This window comes from Telmatherina bonti (assembly GCF_933228915.1).
Source record: "Telmatherina bonti genome assembly, chromosome: 13".
In the NCBI taxonomy this organism is placed as follows: domain Eukaryota; kingdom Metazoa; phylum Chordata; class Actinopteri; order Atheriniformes; family Telmatherinidae; genus Telmatherina; species Telmatherina bonti.
The window spans coordinates 84,393-99,772 of record NC_136611.1 but is presented as its reverse complement, the minus strand read 5'-3'; the positions used below and the strand labels follow the sequence as shown (position 1 = coordinate 99,772).

The window sequence follows — 15,380 nt, the reverse complement described above, 5'->3', positions numbered from 1 at the left end:
CGCTCCTGGCCTCTGGAAATGACCGAGGAGAAGGATGGCCTCACAGTAGTAGCGGTAACGGGTCTTCTCCTCATCTGTGACTGGGTCACCGTTCAGGAGGCATCCATAAACTCCCAGTGCGTCCTTCTTGGCCTCTCGGAGGACTTTTTGGCAGTCGTAGGCTGACGTCTTTGGCCCAACAAAGTAGTCGTGCCTGAAAGACAAGATGCACCAGAACAGCAGTGAGAAGGAGAAGCTGAGTTGTTATCCAACTTTTAAAAACAGCAGACGGAGAAGGAAGGACTAGGAATGATAAATGCTCACCTTTTACTGCAAAGGTCCTTGCTGTGTGTCTTAGAAAATGGTTTTCTAAGGACAGCCAAGAAATCGAGGTAATGGGTGCACATGTGCACCATCGCAGGGTCGGATGCTCCATATTCCAGCCGCAGGTATTTGACGAACTTGATCATGCTCTTAACGTAATTTATCTGGGTGGCTGCAGACTGACCCACCCTCTTCAGAGCATTAAAATACTCGGCCAGAAGTGCTGTGCTCTTTAGAAAATCCAGCTTCACCTGGTTCCCTGTGGGCTGCATGAAGCGCAGCATCCTGGACACATTGTCAACCTGTGAACCACAGTCAGATAAAAACATCATCAGGCTGCATTCAGTGACTCAGTGAGGCCTCCATTCATATTGAAATGAACATGCAGAGAGAGCAGCAGAAACCAGTCTGGGCTGCAAGAAAGGAAAAACCAAAACAAACACCTACTTCCTGTTTGCAGTCTGGAATCTGTAGCACAGATTCCAAATGGGCTTTAAATTTCTCCAGCTCCGTGGTCTCAGGTGGAAACTTGGAGTACAGGTTTTCCTCCTGCATCCTCATCCTTACGGTTGTGGAGAAATGAGGAGTTGACCTGAGAAAGCAGAGAGAACTTTAGTTCATACAAGTTCACAAAAGGAGACCACTGATTCAGTCATTTCTGTGTGGAAGTTAAAAGACTCACTGTTGCCATGTGGGGTCACTGGAGGGGCTGTCCTCCTCTTCATCTGCCTGGCTGCTTCCAGAATCCCTCTCTTTAACTGTGGGAAGTGGAGCAGCAGAGGTAGTAGGCTCCTCTGCAGAGGCAGGAGGCTCCTCTGCAGAGGCAGGAGGACGGGCAGCAACAGCTTCTCTTGTGTCCTCCTCTTCCAGGTCAAAGTCCAGGGGGCAGTTGAGCACGAAAAAGCCTCTTCTTTTCAGCTCCTTGACCAATGACCGCCTACAGAGACCGTGGGGAAACAGGCGGCAGATGTCTGCGTAGTCCCACAGCCTACCATCACGCGTCCAGATTTTGGTGGACTCTTTTGCCTTGACTAGCTCCTGTTGGCGTTCCTCTGGGGTGCTGTTTTTCATGCAAACCCTGGAGAGGTGGGTTGCAATGATCTCAGTGGGTTTTGAGCACCTGAGGCAGTAGACCACACGGCGGTCATATGTACGATCTTGCCTGTAACACAAAGATAAAGCGCATTGTTCAGGTACAGAAAACTACTGTTTTCCAGAGGTAGGACTGAAAACATCTTTAACAATAAAATATGGCAAATAGCAGCAGAGGTCTGACTTACTTGTTTTCCTCAGCCATTGCAAGAAGTTGATAGAAGTTCAGGGTCCAGCAGTGTCTTCCAGCAGCGTCCTCTCTGTGTCTCAGCAAACAATGATCAAGGCATGAAGAAGCAGGTCATTTTATACAGAATTCTGGCATTGTGATGCACCTTGGTTACGCCTCCCCCATCATAGGCCCATTAGGAGGCCTTTGTCTGTGACGGGGGAGGTGAAACCCAGGTACATCCAAGTTAAAAAACAAGTTTATCAGGATTAGAAAAATACCTTTCTGACCAGAACTAACCATGCCTAAAATATTTCAGCATTAAATTCTGATCAGGTTGGATCTTTGCGTCAATCAGACAAAAGTATCACATGTGATGCACTTTCCCCCAAATCCACATAATAAGACCACTTTGAAATTGACCCAAACCTCTGACTTTGCAACACAAGGTCACATTTTCGTCACTCTTTCTTTGTTTTAAAGCTCTGGTCATGCCCTTTCAGAAAAGACTTATGTTTAAATTAGCTGGAAAGTTATTGCAATAATGTTTATTTGCATGCATCACATACCAGCCCATTGTCTGACTTTTAGGAAAATGGAGTAGAAGATGCACTAATGATTTCTGATATAAATTACTTATATATCTGCCTGTGTGTATTTAATGCTTGTAGTTATTTCCTCCATTTGTAGTTTTGAATTCTTTTCTTATCTCAGGCAACATATTTGTATCACATACATTTAAGTTCTGTTTTGGTCTCCCACTCAATTTAACTTCTATATAGATTATACTGAGTAAAGCAAACAGTGCAATATGTGCAACATAACAAAGTACTTTATGTTGATGTGTAACTAACATGACAGGCATGATATTTTTTTAATTAGTGTTTGGAATATGCATTTTAATACATATTGATTAGAACAGTTGTCACAACCCACCTCTCTTAAAAAGACTGAAATATTGATCTGATTCAGTGTGATTGGTTTGCAATCTTCCAACTGGTTTACATGAAGGTTTTTATTCTTTTTTGTCTTGTCCAGCATTTAAGCAGGCAAAATGGATTTTCTGGATGCTGTATTCTGCTGGGCAAATTTACTTTGCCAAGGGAAGCATCATAGATACAATGCTCCCCTTGATATTCTGGATTTTAAGTTTATTTTTCTATTTATTTTGCATATTTGTTTGTATTACAAAGTTTGTACTGCTGGACCGGACTGGAGAGGACAGAAGAGGGACAGAAAGAGAATAAAAAAGAAGAGAAAACAGAAAACACCTCGTACAGAGAAAAAGAGAAAGGAGAAAAAAAAAAAAAAGATTGAGAAAGAGAACAACCTACATACATTTGCGTGTATATAAGCACACATACACACCCACTTATATATACACACATCCATACACCTATACACACTGGAGTCATGTTCCCCCTGCGGGAGGACGAAGCCATCAACTATCAGGAAAACCCAGAACTCACAAGCTAGATCAGACACACAGGAAGAAAACCAGCCGTTGTTAGTAAATAAACCTGCAGGCGACTCAGTGACTGTGTCACATGCAGAACATACAGAGTGGAACGTGTTCAGAGAAGAGAGATCATGCCAATGTGGCCCCTAACCCACACAATGTGGCCCCGCCCACACAATGTGACCCCAAGAGGAAGGCCCGGAGAACCCCGAGGCTCGAGCAGCTGGCGGCCGTTCCCAAGCACAGATCCCAACCACCCCGCTCCGGAGCCAGCCATGCATCCACCCAGGAGGTGGCAGAGGGGGGGCCCCAGCAGAGCCCCCCATGGTCATGAGGAACAGGCCCCAGCAGGCCTGGACTGGCAAAGCCCGGCTCCGCTGGGAACCGGCCACCAAGGGCAGACCGAGTGCGGGCCCCAGGGCCCCAGGGCCCCAGGAGCCCGAAGGCAACCCCCCCCCCGCAGGCAGAAGGTACAGCCCACGCCAATAGAGAGCCAGGACACCCAGACCGCCACTGAATGGCAGCCAGGCCGTGCCCCCCAGGCACCAAGGCCCTTTCACCCCTCCCACACACACACACACACACTCACAAACGTGCACACACACTCCCTTCCCACACACACACTATCTATCCTGTCGCTAACAGACACTCCATCTCACACTCCCCTGCTCTTCTGCCCCCCCTCTATACACCCACACACACCCCATCACATACTCCACTCTACACACATACACATTCCCTAACCCCCCTTCCATTCGGCCTCATATTCCTTATACACACTACATCACACATGCATCCATCTCATTGTGTGCCCCCTAACACGCCCCTTCCCATACCCCATCCATCCTCATCTGCATCCCATTGCCCACCCACTTACCTGAATTATTTCTCCATTATTTCTCCCCTTACCCTACCACCCCACCCCCAAACACACACACACACACACATACCTCTCACCTTCCATTTACAACTTCACCCGTTCACTCACAGTCACTCTCCTCTCTCCCTCCCAACATGCCCCGAGTGCGACGCCCCATGGGGACAGAGGGCAGGCAGACCTCCACAAAGGCCCCCATGACCACAGCCCACCACCCCCAGTGCCCCCCAAATCCCTTACAGATGCAACCGACCAGCACCCCCTCAGGGCCAGCAGCGCCCTCTCCCAGCCAAGCCAGCCGGGAGCCCAGGTCTATCAGACAGCACCCCCTTCCCCCACCTGAACCCCTCCGGCAAGGCCCTGGAAATGGGGGCATGATACACTGCATGATACACCGCCGTACACTGCATGTCCGCCCCCCAAAACTTGACCATGAGTTGTCAGTGTTTTGTGTTGTGGTGACTAAATGTGATTAAAACTGAGAGGTGAGCAGATACTGGGTGCAGTGATCAAGACCACCTTGATGGCCTTTCTCACCACCCAGCACAACGTGCCCTCCTCCCAGCGACCTCACCCCGCCGCCGCGAGGCAACTCCAACCGCTGACCCACCCAAGCCCCCCCAGGACAGGAGACATAGCCACCCCGGCAGCAAGGCAGCCAAGATCCCCACCCAGGAGGCTACCACAGACCCACAGACATCAGAGATCCCCCCCCCCCCCCCCCCCCCCCCATCTCCCAACCTCGGAGTGCAACGAGGTCACACCCCCCCGCCCCCCCACACACTAAGTGATGAAGCTGATTACAGGGGACCAGAGAAAACAAAATTCATCCAACTGATGTTTAGAGGAGGCAGACATCGTCTCATTACTGATGTGGTCTGAAAGGAGGTTTCTAAACTGAATAATGCTTAAATCCTTTTTTTCTTCCAATTCATGAGAATAGTTTTCTTTGCGATACACAAGGCAGTCAGGACGATACCTGCAGTGATAATTTCCATGTTAATATCACCAAAGTGAGCAAGCATGCAGAGAGAGGCAGAAGCTGGGGTCATACATCTGAGCCATGTTGATAAATCTCTGCACACCTCAAGCCAGAAGTTCTGCACTGGTGAACAGGACCATACAGCATGTAGTCATCTGGTCTGTTATCTGCAGAAGTCCTGGTGAACAGGACCATACAGCATGTAGTCATCTGGTCTGTTATCTGCAGAAGTCCTGGTGAACAGGACCATACAGCATGTGGTCATCTGGTCTGTTATCTGCAGAAGTCCTGGTGAACAGGACCATACAGCATGTGGTCATCTGGTCTGTTATCTGGAGAAGTCCTGGTGAACAGGATCATACAGCATGTAGTCATCTGGTCTGTTATCTGCAGAAGTCCTGGTGAACAGGACCATACAGCATGTGGTCATCTGGTCTGTTATCTGCAGAAGTCCTGGTGAACAGGACCATACAGCATGTGGTCATCTGGTCTGTTATCTGGAGAAGTCCTGGTGAACAGGATCATACAGCATGTAGTCATCTGGTCTGTTATCTGCAGAAGTCCTGGTGAACAGGACCATACAGCATGTAGTCATCTGGTCTGTTATCTGCAGAAGTCCTGGTGAACAGGACCATACAGCATGTAGTCATCTGGTCTGTTATCTGCAGAAGTCCTGGTGAACAGGATCATACAGCATGTGGTCATCTGGTCTGTTATCTGCAGAAGTCCTGGTGAACAGGACCATACAGCATGTGGTCATCTGGTCTGTTATCTGCAGAAGTCCTGGTGAACAGGACCATACAGCATGTGGTCATCTGGTCTGTTATCTGCAGAAGTCCTGGTGAACAGGACCATACAGCATGTAGTCATCTGGTCTGTTATCTGCAGAAGTCCTGGTGAACAGGACCATACAGCATGTAGTCATCTGGTCTGTTATCTGCAGAAGTCCTGGTGAACAGGACCATACAGCATGTAGTCATCTGGTCTGTTATCTGCAGAAGTCCTGGTGAACAGGACCATACAGCATGTAGTCATCTGGTCTGTTATCTGCAGAAGTCCTGGTGAACAGGACCATACAGCATGTAGTCATCTGGTCTGTTATCTGCAGAAGTCCTGGTGAACAGGACCATACAGCATGTAGTCATCTGGTCTGTTATCTGCAGAAGTCCTGGTGAACAGGACCATACAGCATGTAGTCATCTGGTCTGTTATCTGCAGAAGTCCTGGTGAACAGGACCATACAGCATGTAGTCATCTGGTCTGTTATCTGTGCACTGTGAACACAGGTTAGATGATGCAAGACCCATCTGGAACATTCTCTCTCCTCTGTAATGTGTTCTGTGAAGAATTTTATATTGTATAAGTTGTAAGTTTGGATGTTTAATCATTGTAAAGGTGTTTAAACATATCTGTGACCAGAAGGTCTGACTAAGGTTAATGGATAAATTCCCATTTTAAGGTTGGCAGAGAGAGTGTCTCATCCACTTCGCACACCAATGTGTACATTTTTTATATTAGTTTGATTTGTAGATTTCCACAGAATGCTTCTTCAAGATCTAACCATGGCTCATCTAATGGGAGAGACTTGTACCACTGTGAGATGTACTGTAACCTGTTGACTAAGTAGTAGTAATGGAAACTGGGCCGGTCCAAACCCCCAGATCTTCTCATTTTGTTTAGCGTTTTTAAGCTAATACGTGGTGGTTTGTTCTTCCAGAGAAATTTAGAAATGTGAGAGTCCAGTGACTTAAACCACTTAGGGGATAGTTTAAAGGTTATCATAGAGAAGAGGTAATTGATTTTTGGTAATACCGTCATTTTAATCGTGGCAACTCTGCCCATGAGAGAAACGGGTAGAGAGCTCCAGCGTGTGAGATCATCCTCTATGGTTTTTAAAAGCTGAACATAGTTCAGTTTTGTTAACTGAAGGTTTTTATTCTGATAAGGTTTTTAGTTGAACACTTGTGTCCATGTCTGCATGGCTTGTGTTAAGTGGATGGACTTATGCTATAGCTATATGATATGCTTGTGTTACCTGCTAAAGGTTTTAAATTGGTCTCATACAAAGCTTTTTGTTGACAATAATTGACTCTATATGCTTCACATATTTGTGCTCCATTAGCATAAATACTTCCAGCAACACACACTTTGTACCTAAGTCTAATAGTGGTAGTGCATTCTTTTAATGTTTTCTCCGGGTAGTTTGTGAACAGCTTGTCAAATTCTCAACATGGAGTAAAATAAGATGGTGGTATTTGTAGAGGATGGTCCCAAAAACTCTTTATTTCTTACAATTGATTTAATTTTGTGATAGAGGTTATTATTATTATTATTATTATTTTTATTTTATTTTATTTTTTTGAGTGTGTAAAACACCTTGAGATACAAAAGTGTTTTAAAATCAGACAAACCTTCCTTTCCATATTTCTTTAACTAACATTTTTAAATACTTTTTTTTTTATCTCTCCCATTCAGGTACAATTGAAATACTAGTGCTGCGTCATGGCAGCGACCTGTCCTCTCTGACATCAGTTTGGTGTGCCACCAGACCTTCAGATCCTCCCTCAGCCAGCCCAGGAATTGATTATATCCCCAGCTCTAAGAAAGTGGAGTTCAAACCTGGAAAAACTGAGGAGGTACTTTTTCCACTTTAGTTTATTTATTTAAACTAAACAAAGTCATAATTATTTAAAAAGCAGATTTGAAAGTGCTTGTTCACCAAAGAATTGCACCTTTAGAAGCAATGACAGCATCATAATGAAAAAAAAAACTATTATGTTTCATTGGTAGATAAAGTGATGATGGTGAGTGTTTTCTGCACAACTGTGGATTAAAGCCTGTCACATCCTCCACGAGAAGCCAGAACTTTCTTCTTGTTCTCGAGGCTCTGAGAAGAAAATGACGTCATTTTGTTCTCGCGGACGTGTTTGAGGACAGTTCTTGACACACCAGGCTGGCAGAACTTTTTTCTTGCGGGGCTGCGAGAAGTATCGTGTGATTGGTCGGACATGTGAGGTGGGCGTGGTTAACACAGAGAAAGCAGGAAGCGGAATTGCTGCTTCTGTGTGTTTGCTGTTGCCGGCAAAACGGATTGTTTTGATAAAACAGCTGATCGAGGTGGTGAGAAAGTACGAACATTTTTACATGTGGCAATAAAACACTCGGACCCAGCCGCGTGCACGACCCGCCCAGCCGCGGACGAAGCTGCTCGTTAAATATGAAACTAGAAACTCGGAGAGCGGAAACCTCCACCAAGCACAATGTTAAAGAATCCTTTTAAACATTCCTGGATCCAAACGGTGATCCGGATCACCACCAGAATTTAATCACTTCTTCATTTTTACATTTGCAACAACTCTTGAAATATTTATAAAAGCCCTCCGTAACCTTTTAAGTTATCTTAAGCAAAAAGACGCCTCGGCGGAGGTAACAACCGGGTTCATTGCACATAAAGCAGACATCTGCCCCCCGCAGTGATCCCTCCCCGCTGCAGACCTGCTTCTCCTGGAGGATGGATGGACCTGATGAACAAGACGTTTTTTCTTGTTCTTGCAGCCTCAAGAACAAGAACTCAGTTCTTGCGTCTCGTGGAGGATGGAACAGGCTTTAGGCGCTATATTTCCTAAGAAAGTAAAGACAATTGAGTATATTGGGAGGGAAATAACAGTGGCTCAAGTTTAAAGCCTGGGGCACTCCACAAGAAAGAGCAGCTGAATTAGAAATGATATTACCCTAGCTGATAGGAAAGCTCTTGATAGAAAGAAGACCTAAACCACTTCATTGTCATAATTTATGCTAACATAGTTCTTCAAGCAATCTGAATCTTGTTGTCCTGCTGTGAGATTTAAAAATACAAAAAAAACCCCAAACAAACAAAGAAAAAAAAAACCAAAACGCATAACATTGCTGAAAATTGTAAACTTGAACAATTCTTCACGATTAAAATCTTGACAAACCTTGTTAATGCTCAAACCTCCATATTTCAGACTTGTAGTTTGACCATTTTGGACGACATCCAGAATCCATCCATCGAGGGATCAGAGTCTTTTGTGGTGTTCCTTAGTTCTCCTCAGGGTGCCGTCCTTCAGGAACCTCATGAAGCCAATGTAGTCATAACTGACACCTTCCAGGACAGTGCGTACACAAAAAAAATATTAGGACATATTATTTTACTTTAAATAAACAGAAGTAAACATTCTAAAACCAGCCTCTGATGTCATTTTCCCTCTTTTAGTTCCCAGCATGCAGTTTGAGAAGAGTACTTATGCTGTGAAGGAGAAAGACAGTGTACTCCACATCCCCGTTATCCGGACTGGTGACTTGTCCTTCAAGTCATCTGTGCGGTGTTTCACGCGAACCATGTCCGCTATGGTCATGGATGACTTTGAGGAGAGAAGAAACACAGATGAGTCACGCATCACTTTCCTGAAAGGAGAGAAGGTAAAATGTTCATCTAAAGTGTGCTTAAAATTTTGAATCCACACCTCTGAGTGTTTTTGTGTATGTGTTGACTGATTGTGTAAGTTCAATCAAAGTATGGAGGGAGTTTATGTAGCACATTGCACGTTTATGTACATCGATTACTTATAGTTTGTTTACCCTTTTTCCATGCTCTTCCTCCTAAATTACTATTTTCTCCATACTTAAAATATTTATGGCATTCACTATGGACGGCAAAGCAAGAATTTCATTGTACAGGACAGCCTGTTTCCTTACTGTGCATATGACAATGAATGCTTTGACTCTTGAACTGTTATGAGTTGAAAGTTTCTGGTTGACGATGACCTGGAGTAACACGTGACTCAACGCTGGGAGCAGGAGACTCAGTCTGTGGATTCAGTGTAGATGTGTCATTCATCCAAACTGACTGAAGGCTCTTTAAATGGTTCCGGGGGGAAAAAAAAGAAAAAAAAAGAAGGATGAGTCAAGATGGCATAAAGGATGAGAGATTAAGAAAATGATGGAAGGATGGAGGAGAAAATGAGGACAATGAATGATGACAGAGAAGGAGGGAAAAGGGTTAAGACGGGATGATGGACTGGCTTAAGGAAGGAAGGGAGGAGGAGTAAGGACAGATGGATAAAGTAGGAAAGTTTTAATGAAGGGGCGCTAAGGGATTAGGGAGATGAACCAAGGGATGAGGTAGGGTGGTGAGGGATAAATGGACAAACAATGGATGAGGAAGAATAAAAGAATAAGTGAGAGTGAATAAGGAGGAAGAGCAAACAGGCAAATGCAATCATCAGATCAGAGGTGTAAAGGGCTGTGGGTGTGGATTTGTGATGGAAGTCTTGCTTTGAACCAGCTTACCAGGTTAACTGACATTGTTTTCCAGGTGAAGAACTGCACTGTCCACATCATCGACGATTCTGTTTTTGAACCTGAGGAGGAATTTCAGGTGCATCTTGGGGTGCCCCTCGGGGACCACTGGAGTGGTGCCATGGTGGGCACAAGAGACATTGTTACCATCACCATCACCAATGATGAAGATGGTGTGTTGGCGCTCATTACCCTTATGATTCAGGACAGGGATAGTTGTTTATGGGCCATGGAGTTTCAGAGTCACTGCTTGTTTTAAATCGCATGTCTTCATTGGCATTTATTTGAGATGTTTGGTAAATCTGGTTTTAACCCCAGATGACATTAACTAGGCTGACTTGCTTTATATCCTCTTTCTCCAGCTCCCACCATCGAGTTTGAGCAGGTTTCCTACCAGGTCAGAGAACCTCCTGGTCCAGACAGCGTGGAGGTGCTCAACATCAAGGTCATCCGCCAGGGTGATCTGGATCGAACATCCAAGATCCGTTGCAGCACCCGGGATGGATCAGCCCAGTCCGGAGTTGATTACAACCCCAAGAGTCGAGTGCTCAAGTTCACACCAGGTCGGTACACTGCAAAAACTCAGCCTTAAAAAAAATTAGAAAAAAAATATACAAAAATGAGGTAAATGTTGCTTAAAATAAGATAAATGATGATGAAATGAAGATAAATGATCTGCCAACAGAACAAGACAATTTTGCTTGTCAAGACTTCCCAAAACAAGTAAAAATACTCTTAAAATAAGAGGAATTCTCTGGCATAAAAACTAAGAATTATCTTACCTTTAAAAAAAATAAGCATATCTGTCCTCAATTTAGGATTTTTAATCTGACTGAGATTTCAGTTTTTGCAGTGTAGTTAAACTTCTCCATGGAGCATTGTAGATCTGGGGCAACTTCACCGAGAGTAAATATTTCTTCTTTTTTTCTTTATTTCAAAGGAATGGATCACATCTTGTTCAAAGTGGAGATTTTGTCCAATGAGGACAGGGAGTGGCATGAATCCTTTTCATTGGTTCTTGGCCCCGATGACCCTGTGGAGGCGGTGCTAGGCGACATTACCATGGCAACAGTAACTATTCTGGACCAAGAGGCTGCAGGCAGTCTCATCCTCCCTGCTCCACCTATTGTAAGAAAATTTAACCTAAATTAATCTTAGAAACAAGATTCTTTTCTCCTGCATTTTTCACTGCAGACTCCCTTATCCTATAAAACTCCAGTAGATCTCTGGCACCCCCTAACACTTTTGTTAAGATGGTCAATTTCTCAGGAATAGTACTGTGTAGGGTAAATTGTGATACAGATCTTATCCTTTTTGTGATCTATGGAAGTTTTCCAGATTTTATATCTCATCCAGGAGGGTTGCAATTCAGCCACATGTAGTGTTTATTCAGAGACTATGAGGTAGATCCACAATGATCCATGATAACACCATTATTTAGCACATCTTCATCACCATCACTACGGGTGGCTGTAGCTCAGGAAGAAGAGCAGTTGGCTTGCAAGTGGAATGTTGGGAGTTCAATTCCAGGCTTCTCCTGGCTATGTGCCGAAGTGTCCTTGGGCAAGACACTGAAACCTAATTTGCCATCCGATGTGCCTGTCGAGTATGTATGTAAGTTGCTTTGGATAAAAGCATCTGCTAAATGACTATAGAATAGAATATGGACTACAGAGACCTCTATGTCCGCTTGAAATTCTAGAGAAGCCATAAGTCAGATATTCATATAGCTGAAATGGATGGTAATGTCCGTTCAGGAGCAGCCAAATATACACTGCTCAAAAAATAAAGGGAACACTTAAACAACACAATGTAACTGCAAGTCAACCAGACTTCTGTGAAATCAAATTGTCCACCTAGAAAGCAACACTGGTTGACAATCAATTTGTTGATTTGGTGGAAATTATAGGCAACTGGCAAGACAATAAAGGAGTGGTTCTGCAGGTGGAGACCACAGACCACTTCTCAGTTCCGATGCTTTCTGGCTGATGTTTTGGTCTGAATGCTGGTGGTGCTTTCACTCTAGTGGTAGCATGAGACGGAGTCTACAACCCACACAAGTGGCTCAGGTAGTGCAGCTCATCCAGGATGGCACATCAATGCCAGCTGTGGCAAGAAGGTTTGCTGTGTCTGTCAGCGTCGTGTCCAGAGCATGGAGGCGCTACCAGGAGACAGGCCAGTACATCAGGAGACGTGGAGGAGGCCGTGGGAGGACAACAACCCAGCAGCAGGACCGCTACCTCCTTCTTTGTGCAAGGAGGAACAGGAGGAGCACTGCCAGAGCCCTGCAGAATGAGCTCCAGCAGGACACAAATGTGCATGTGTCTGCTCCAACAAATCAAATCAAACTTTAGGTTCATAGCACTTTTTGTGCTTAAAAACAATACAAAGTACTTTACATTATAAAACAATTTACATCAAAATAGATAAAACACCAACACACATACACATCCCCTTTCACCCACCCACAACCACCCCCACCTATGCCCTATCAGCCCTATAACAGTTAAAAGAAGATGAATGTCCAGGTGCATTTGTACCAGATGTGCACCAGATAAGGAAACGATATTCTCAGGGATTCTATACACAAAGGGCTGCCCCCAACCAAGAGCACCCAGGCCATCACCATGGGGGCCACCCGGGTCCGGGCAGACAGGACCCACGCCACAACTGTAAGGGACAGCCCCCACTGCAACACCCATGCAGTCAGAGCAGGGGCAGCCCTTGATGAAGAGGACCCTAATGAGGAGAGAGCTAGAGTGATAACGAAACAAAAAATAATAAAATAATAAAATCTATACTAATATGTAAATCAATATATAAAATAAATAAATCAAATTAACTAAAAAGATGTAAATCAATGGCTGCATGGTGGCACAGTGGTTAGCACAGTGGCCTTTCTGTGTGGAGTTTGCATGTTCTCCTCGTGTATGCGTGGGTTCTCTCCGGGTACTCTGGCTTCCTCCAACCATCCAAAGACATGCATGATAGGTTAATTGGTTACTCTAAATTGCCCCTGGGAGTGAGTGTGAGCATGAGTGGTTGTTCGTCTCTCTGTGTGGCCCTGCAATGGACTGGCGAGCTGTCCAGGGTGTACCCTGCCTGTCACCCAAAGCCAGCTGGGATAGACTCCGGCTTCCCCGCGACCCTGAATTGGATTAAGCGGTTTAGAAAATGAATGAATGGGGGGGATAAAAGAGAGCGATAAAGAGAAAAGGAAAGAAGCTCAGTGTATCAGGAAATGTCCCTCAGCAGTCTAAACCTATAGCAGCATAACTAAGGGATGCTAACCATCCCTAGCTATAGGACTTATCAAAAAGATAAGTCTTCTGCCTAGTCTTAAAGGTGGGGAGGGTATCTGCTTCCCTAACACTAACTGGGAGCTTATTCCATAAGAGAGGGGCCTGATAACCAAAGGCTCTGCCTCCTGCTCGGCTCTTTGAGGACATATTTAGGACAGCCCAGTAGTAGAGAGTTACAGTAATCTAGTCTCGAAGTAACAAAAGTGTGAAGCAGTTTTTCTGTCTCACTCTGAGACAGAATGTCCCTAATTTTGGCTATATTACGTAAATGAAAGAAGGCTGTTTTAGTAACCTGCTTAATATGTGGGCCAAAGGACAGGTCAGGGTCAAATATTACTCCAAGGCTTCTCACTGTAGCACTGGAAGCTAAAGTAATGCCATCCAGGTTCATTACAAAACCGGAAAATTTAGCTCTGAGTTTTTCAGATCCAAAGAGAATTACTTCAGTCTTATCTGAGTTTAAGAGGAGAAAATTTCTAGACATCCAAGTCTTTATGTCTATGAGACAATTTTGTAGCCTATCAGGCTGATTTGTTTCATCTGGTTTAAAGGATAAGTATATTTGAGTATCATCTGCATAACAATGAAAGTTTATTCCATGCTGTCTAATAATTTTGCCTAAAGGGAGCATATATAGCGTGAAGAGTATTGGTCCAAGTACAGAACCTTGAGGAACTCCATGACTTACTGTAGTTTGGGAGGAGGACTTGTCATTTGCATGAACAAACTGAAGTCGATCAGATAAATATGATTTAAACCAGCTTAACGCTGTACCTGTAATTCCAACCACCTGTTCTAGTCTCTGTAACAGAATGTTATGAGACTAGAACCTTTATTTTTATGAGCAGTGTATATTGATCCACTTATATTACTTTTTTTTTTGCCTCATAATTTGACAACTGAAGTTGTCCAGTAAAAAAAAAAAAAAAAAAAAAAAAAAATCAGGCAGATCTAAATTAACAAAAAATGGCTTAGAGTTAAATTTGTATATTCTTACTATTACTTCCCATCTTTTCAGGTGGTCTCTCTGGTGGATTATGATCATGTCCAGGAGGTGACCAAAGAGGGCAGTAAGAAAACCCCATCTCCGGGTTACCCTTTGGTATGCGTCACTCCCTGTGACCCTCATTACCCCAAGTACTCTGTGATGAAGGAGCGATGTGAGGAGGCGGGAATCAACCAGACCCAAATCCACTTCTCATGGGAGGTGGCAGCCCCGACGGACCCCAGCGGTGCCAGGTCTCCATTTGAGACAGTGACTGACACCACCCCATATACCAGTGTCACTCGTATGGTGAGTTCTCCAAAGGAAATTTAAGTCTAATTGTCATACATAGCAGTCAAATGTCAGTAAGATTAAATATGGTGGCTGATTTTCTGTCAAATTTCTTCATTCTTTAAGTTGTGGATTTTGCTGCTTATCGTCTTAAAAATGACAAATTATCAGTTTACAAACACAGACCCCACCATCCTTTTATCAATGTAAAAGCCGTTGACCAGGAGCAACAAAAATCAACACATAAGTTATTGAAGAAAGGAATTTGTCATTTTTTTTCTTCCTCAGGTTCTGGATAGTATTTATTTCAGCCGACGCTTCCATGTCCGCTGCGTTGCTCAAGCCCGTGATAAAGCAGGCCATCTTGGAACTCCACTTAGGAGTAACATTATCACCATTGGCACCGATGGCTCCATCTGCCATACACCTGTTACTACGGGAACCGCCAGAGGCTTTCAGGCCCAGTCTTTCATCGCCACTCTAAAATACCTGGACGTCAAGCACAAAGAGCACCCCAACCGGTCAGTGGTTCCAGATGAATGGTAGCAAGATATCAACAAAACTTTTGAGGATTTTTTAAACCAAATATCCTCTCTTGCTT

At 44.3% G+C, this 15,380-nt stretch overlaps 1 protein-coding gene across 1 annotated transcript; it reads left to right on the top strand.

Annotated features, from left to right (window-relative positions):
• Positions 1-4,097: 4,097 nt before the first annotated feature.
• Positions 4,098-15,325, top strand: LOC306764125 (extracellular matrix organizing protein FRAS1-like; the record flags this gene model as incomplete). Its single annotated transcript, XM_079251166.1, has 9 exons — positions 4,098-4,299; positions 7,358-7,518; positions 8,869-9,016; positions 9,117-9,322; positions 10,218-10,374; positions 10,564-10,764; positions 11,142-11,329; positions 14,522-14,797; positions 15,068-15,325. The coding sequence occupies 9 exons, from the start codon at positions 4,098-4,100 to the stop codon at positions 15,323-15,325; spliced, it is 1,797 nt and encodes a 598-aa protein (XP_079107292.1).
• Between the last annotated feature and the right edge of the window lie 55 nt (positions 15,326-15,380).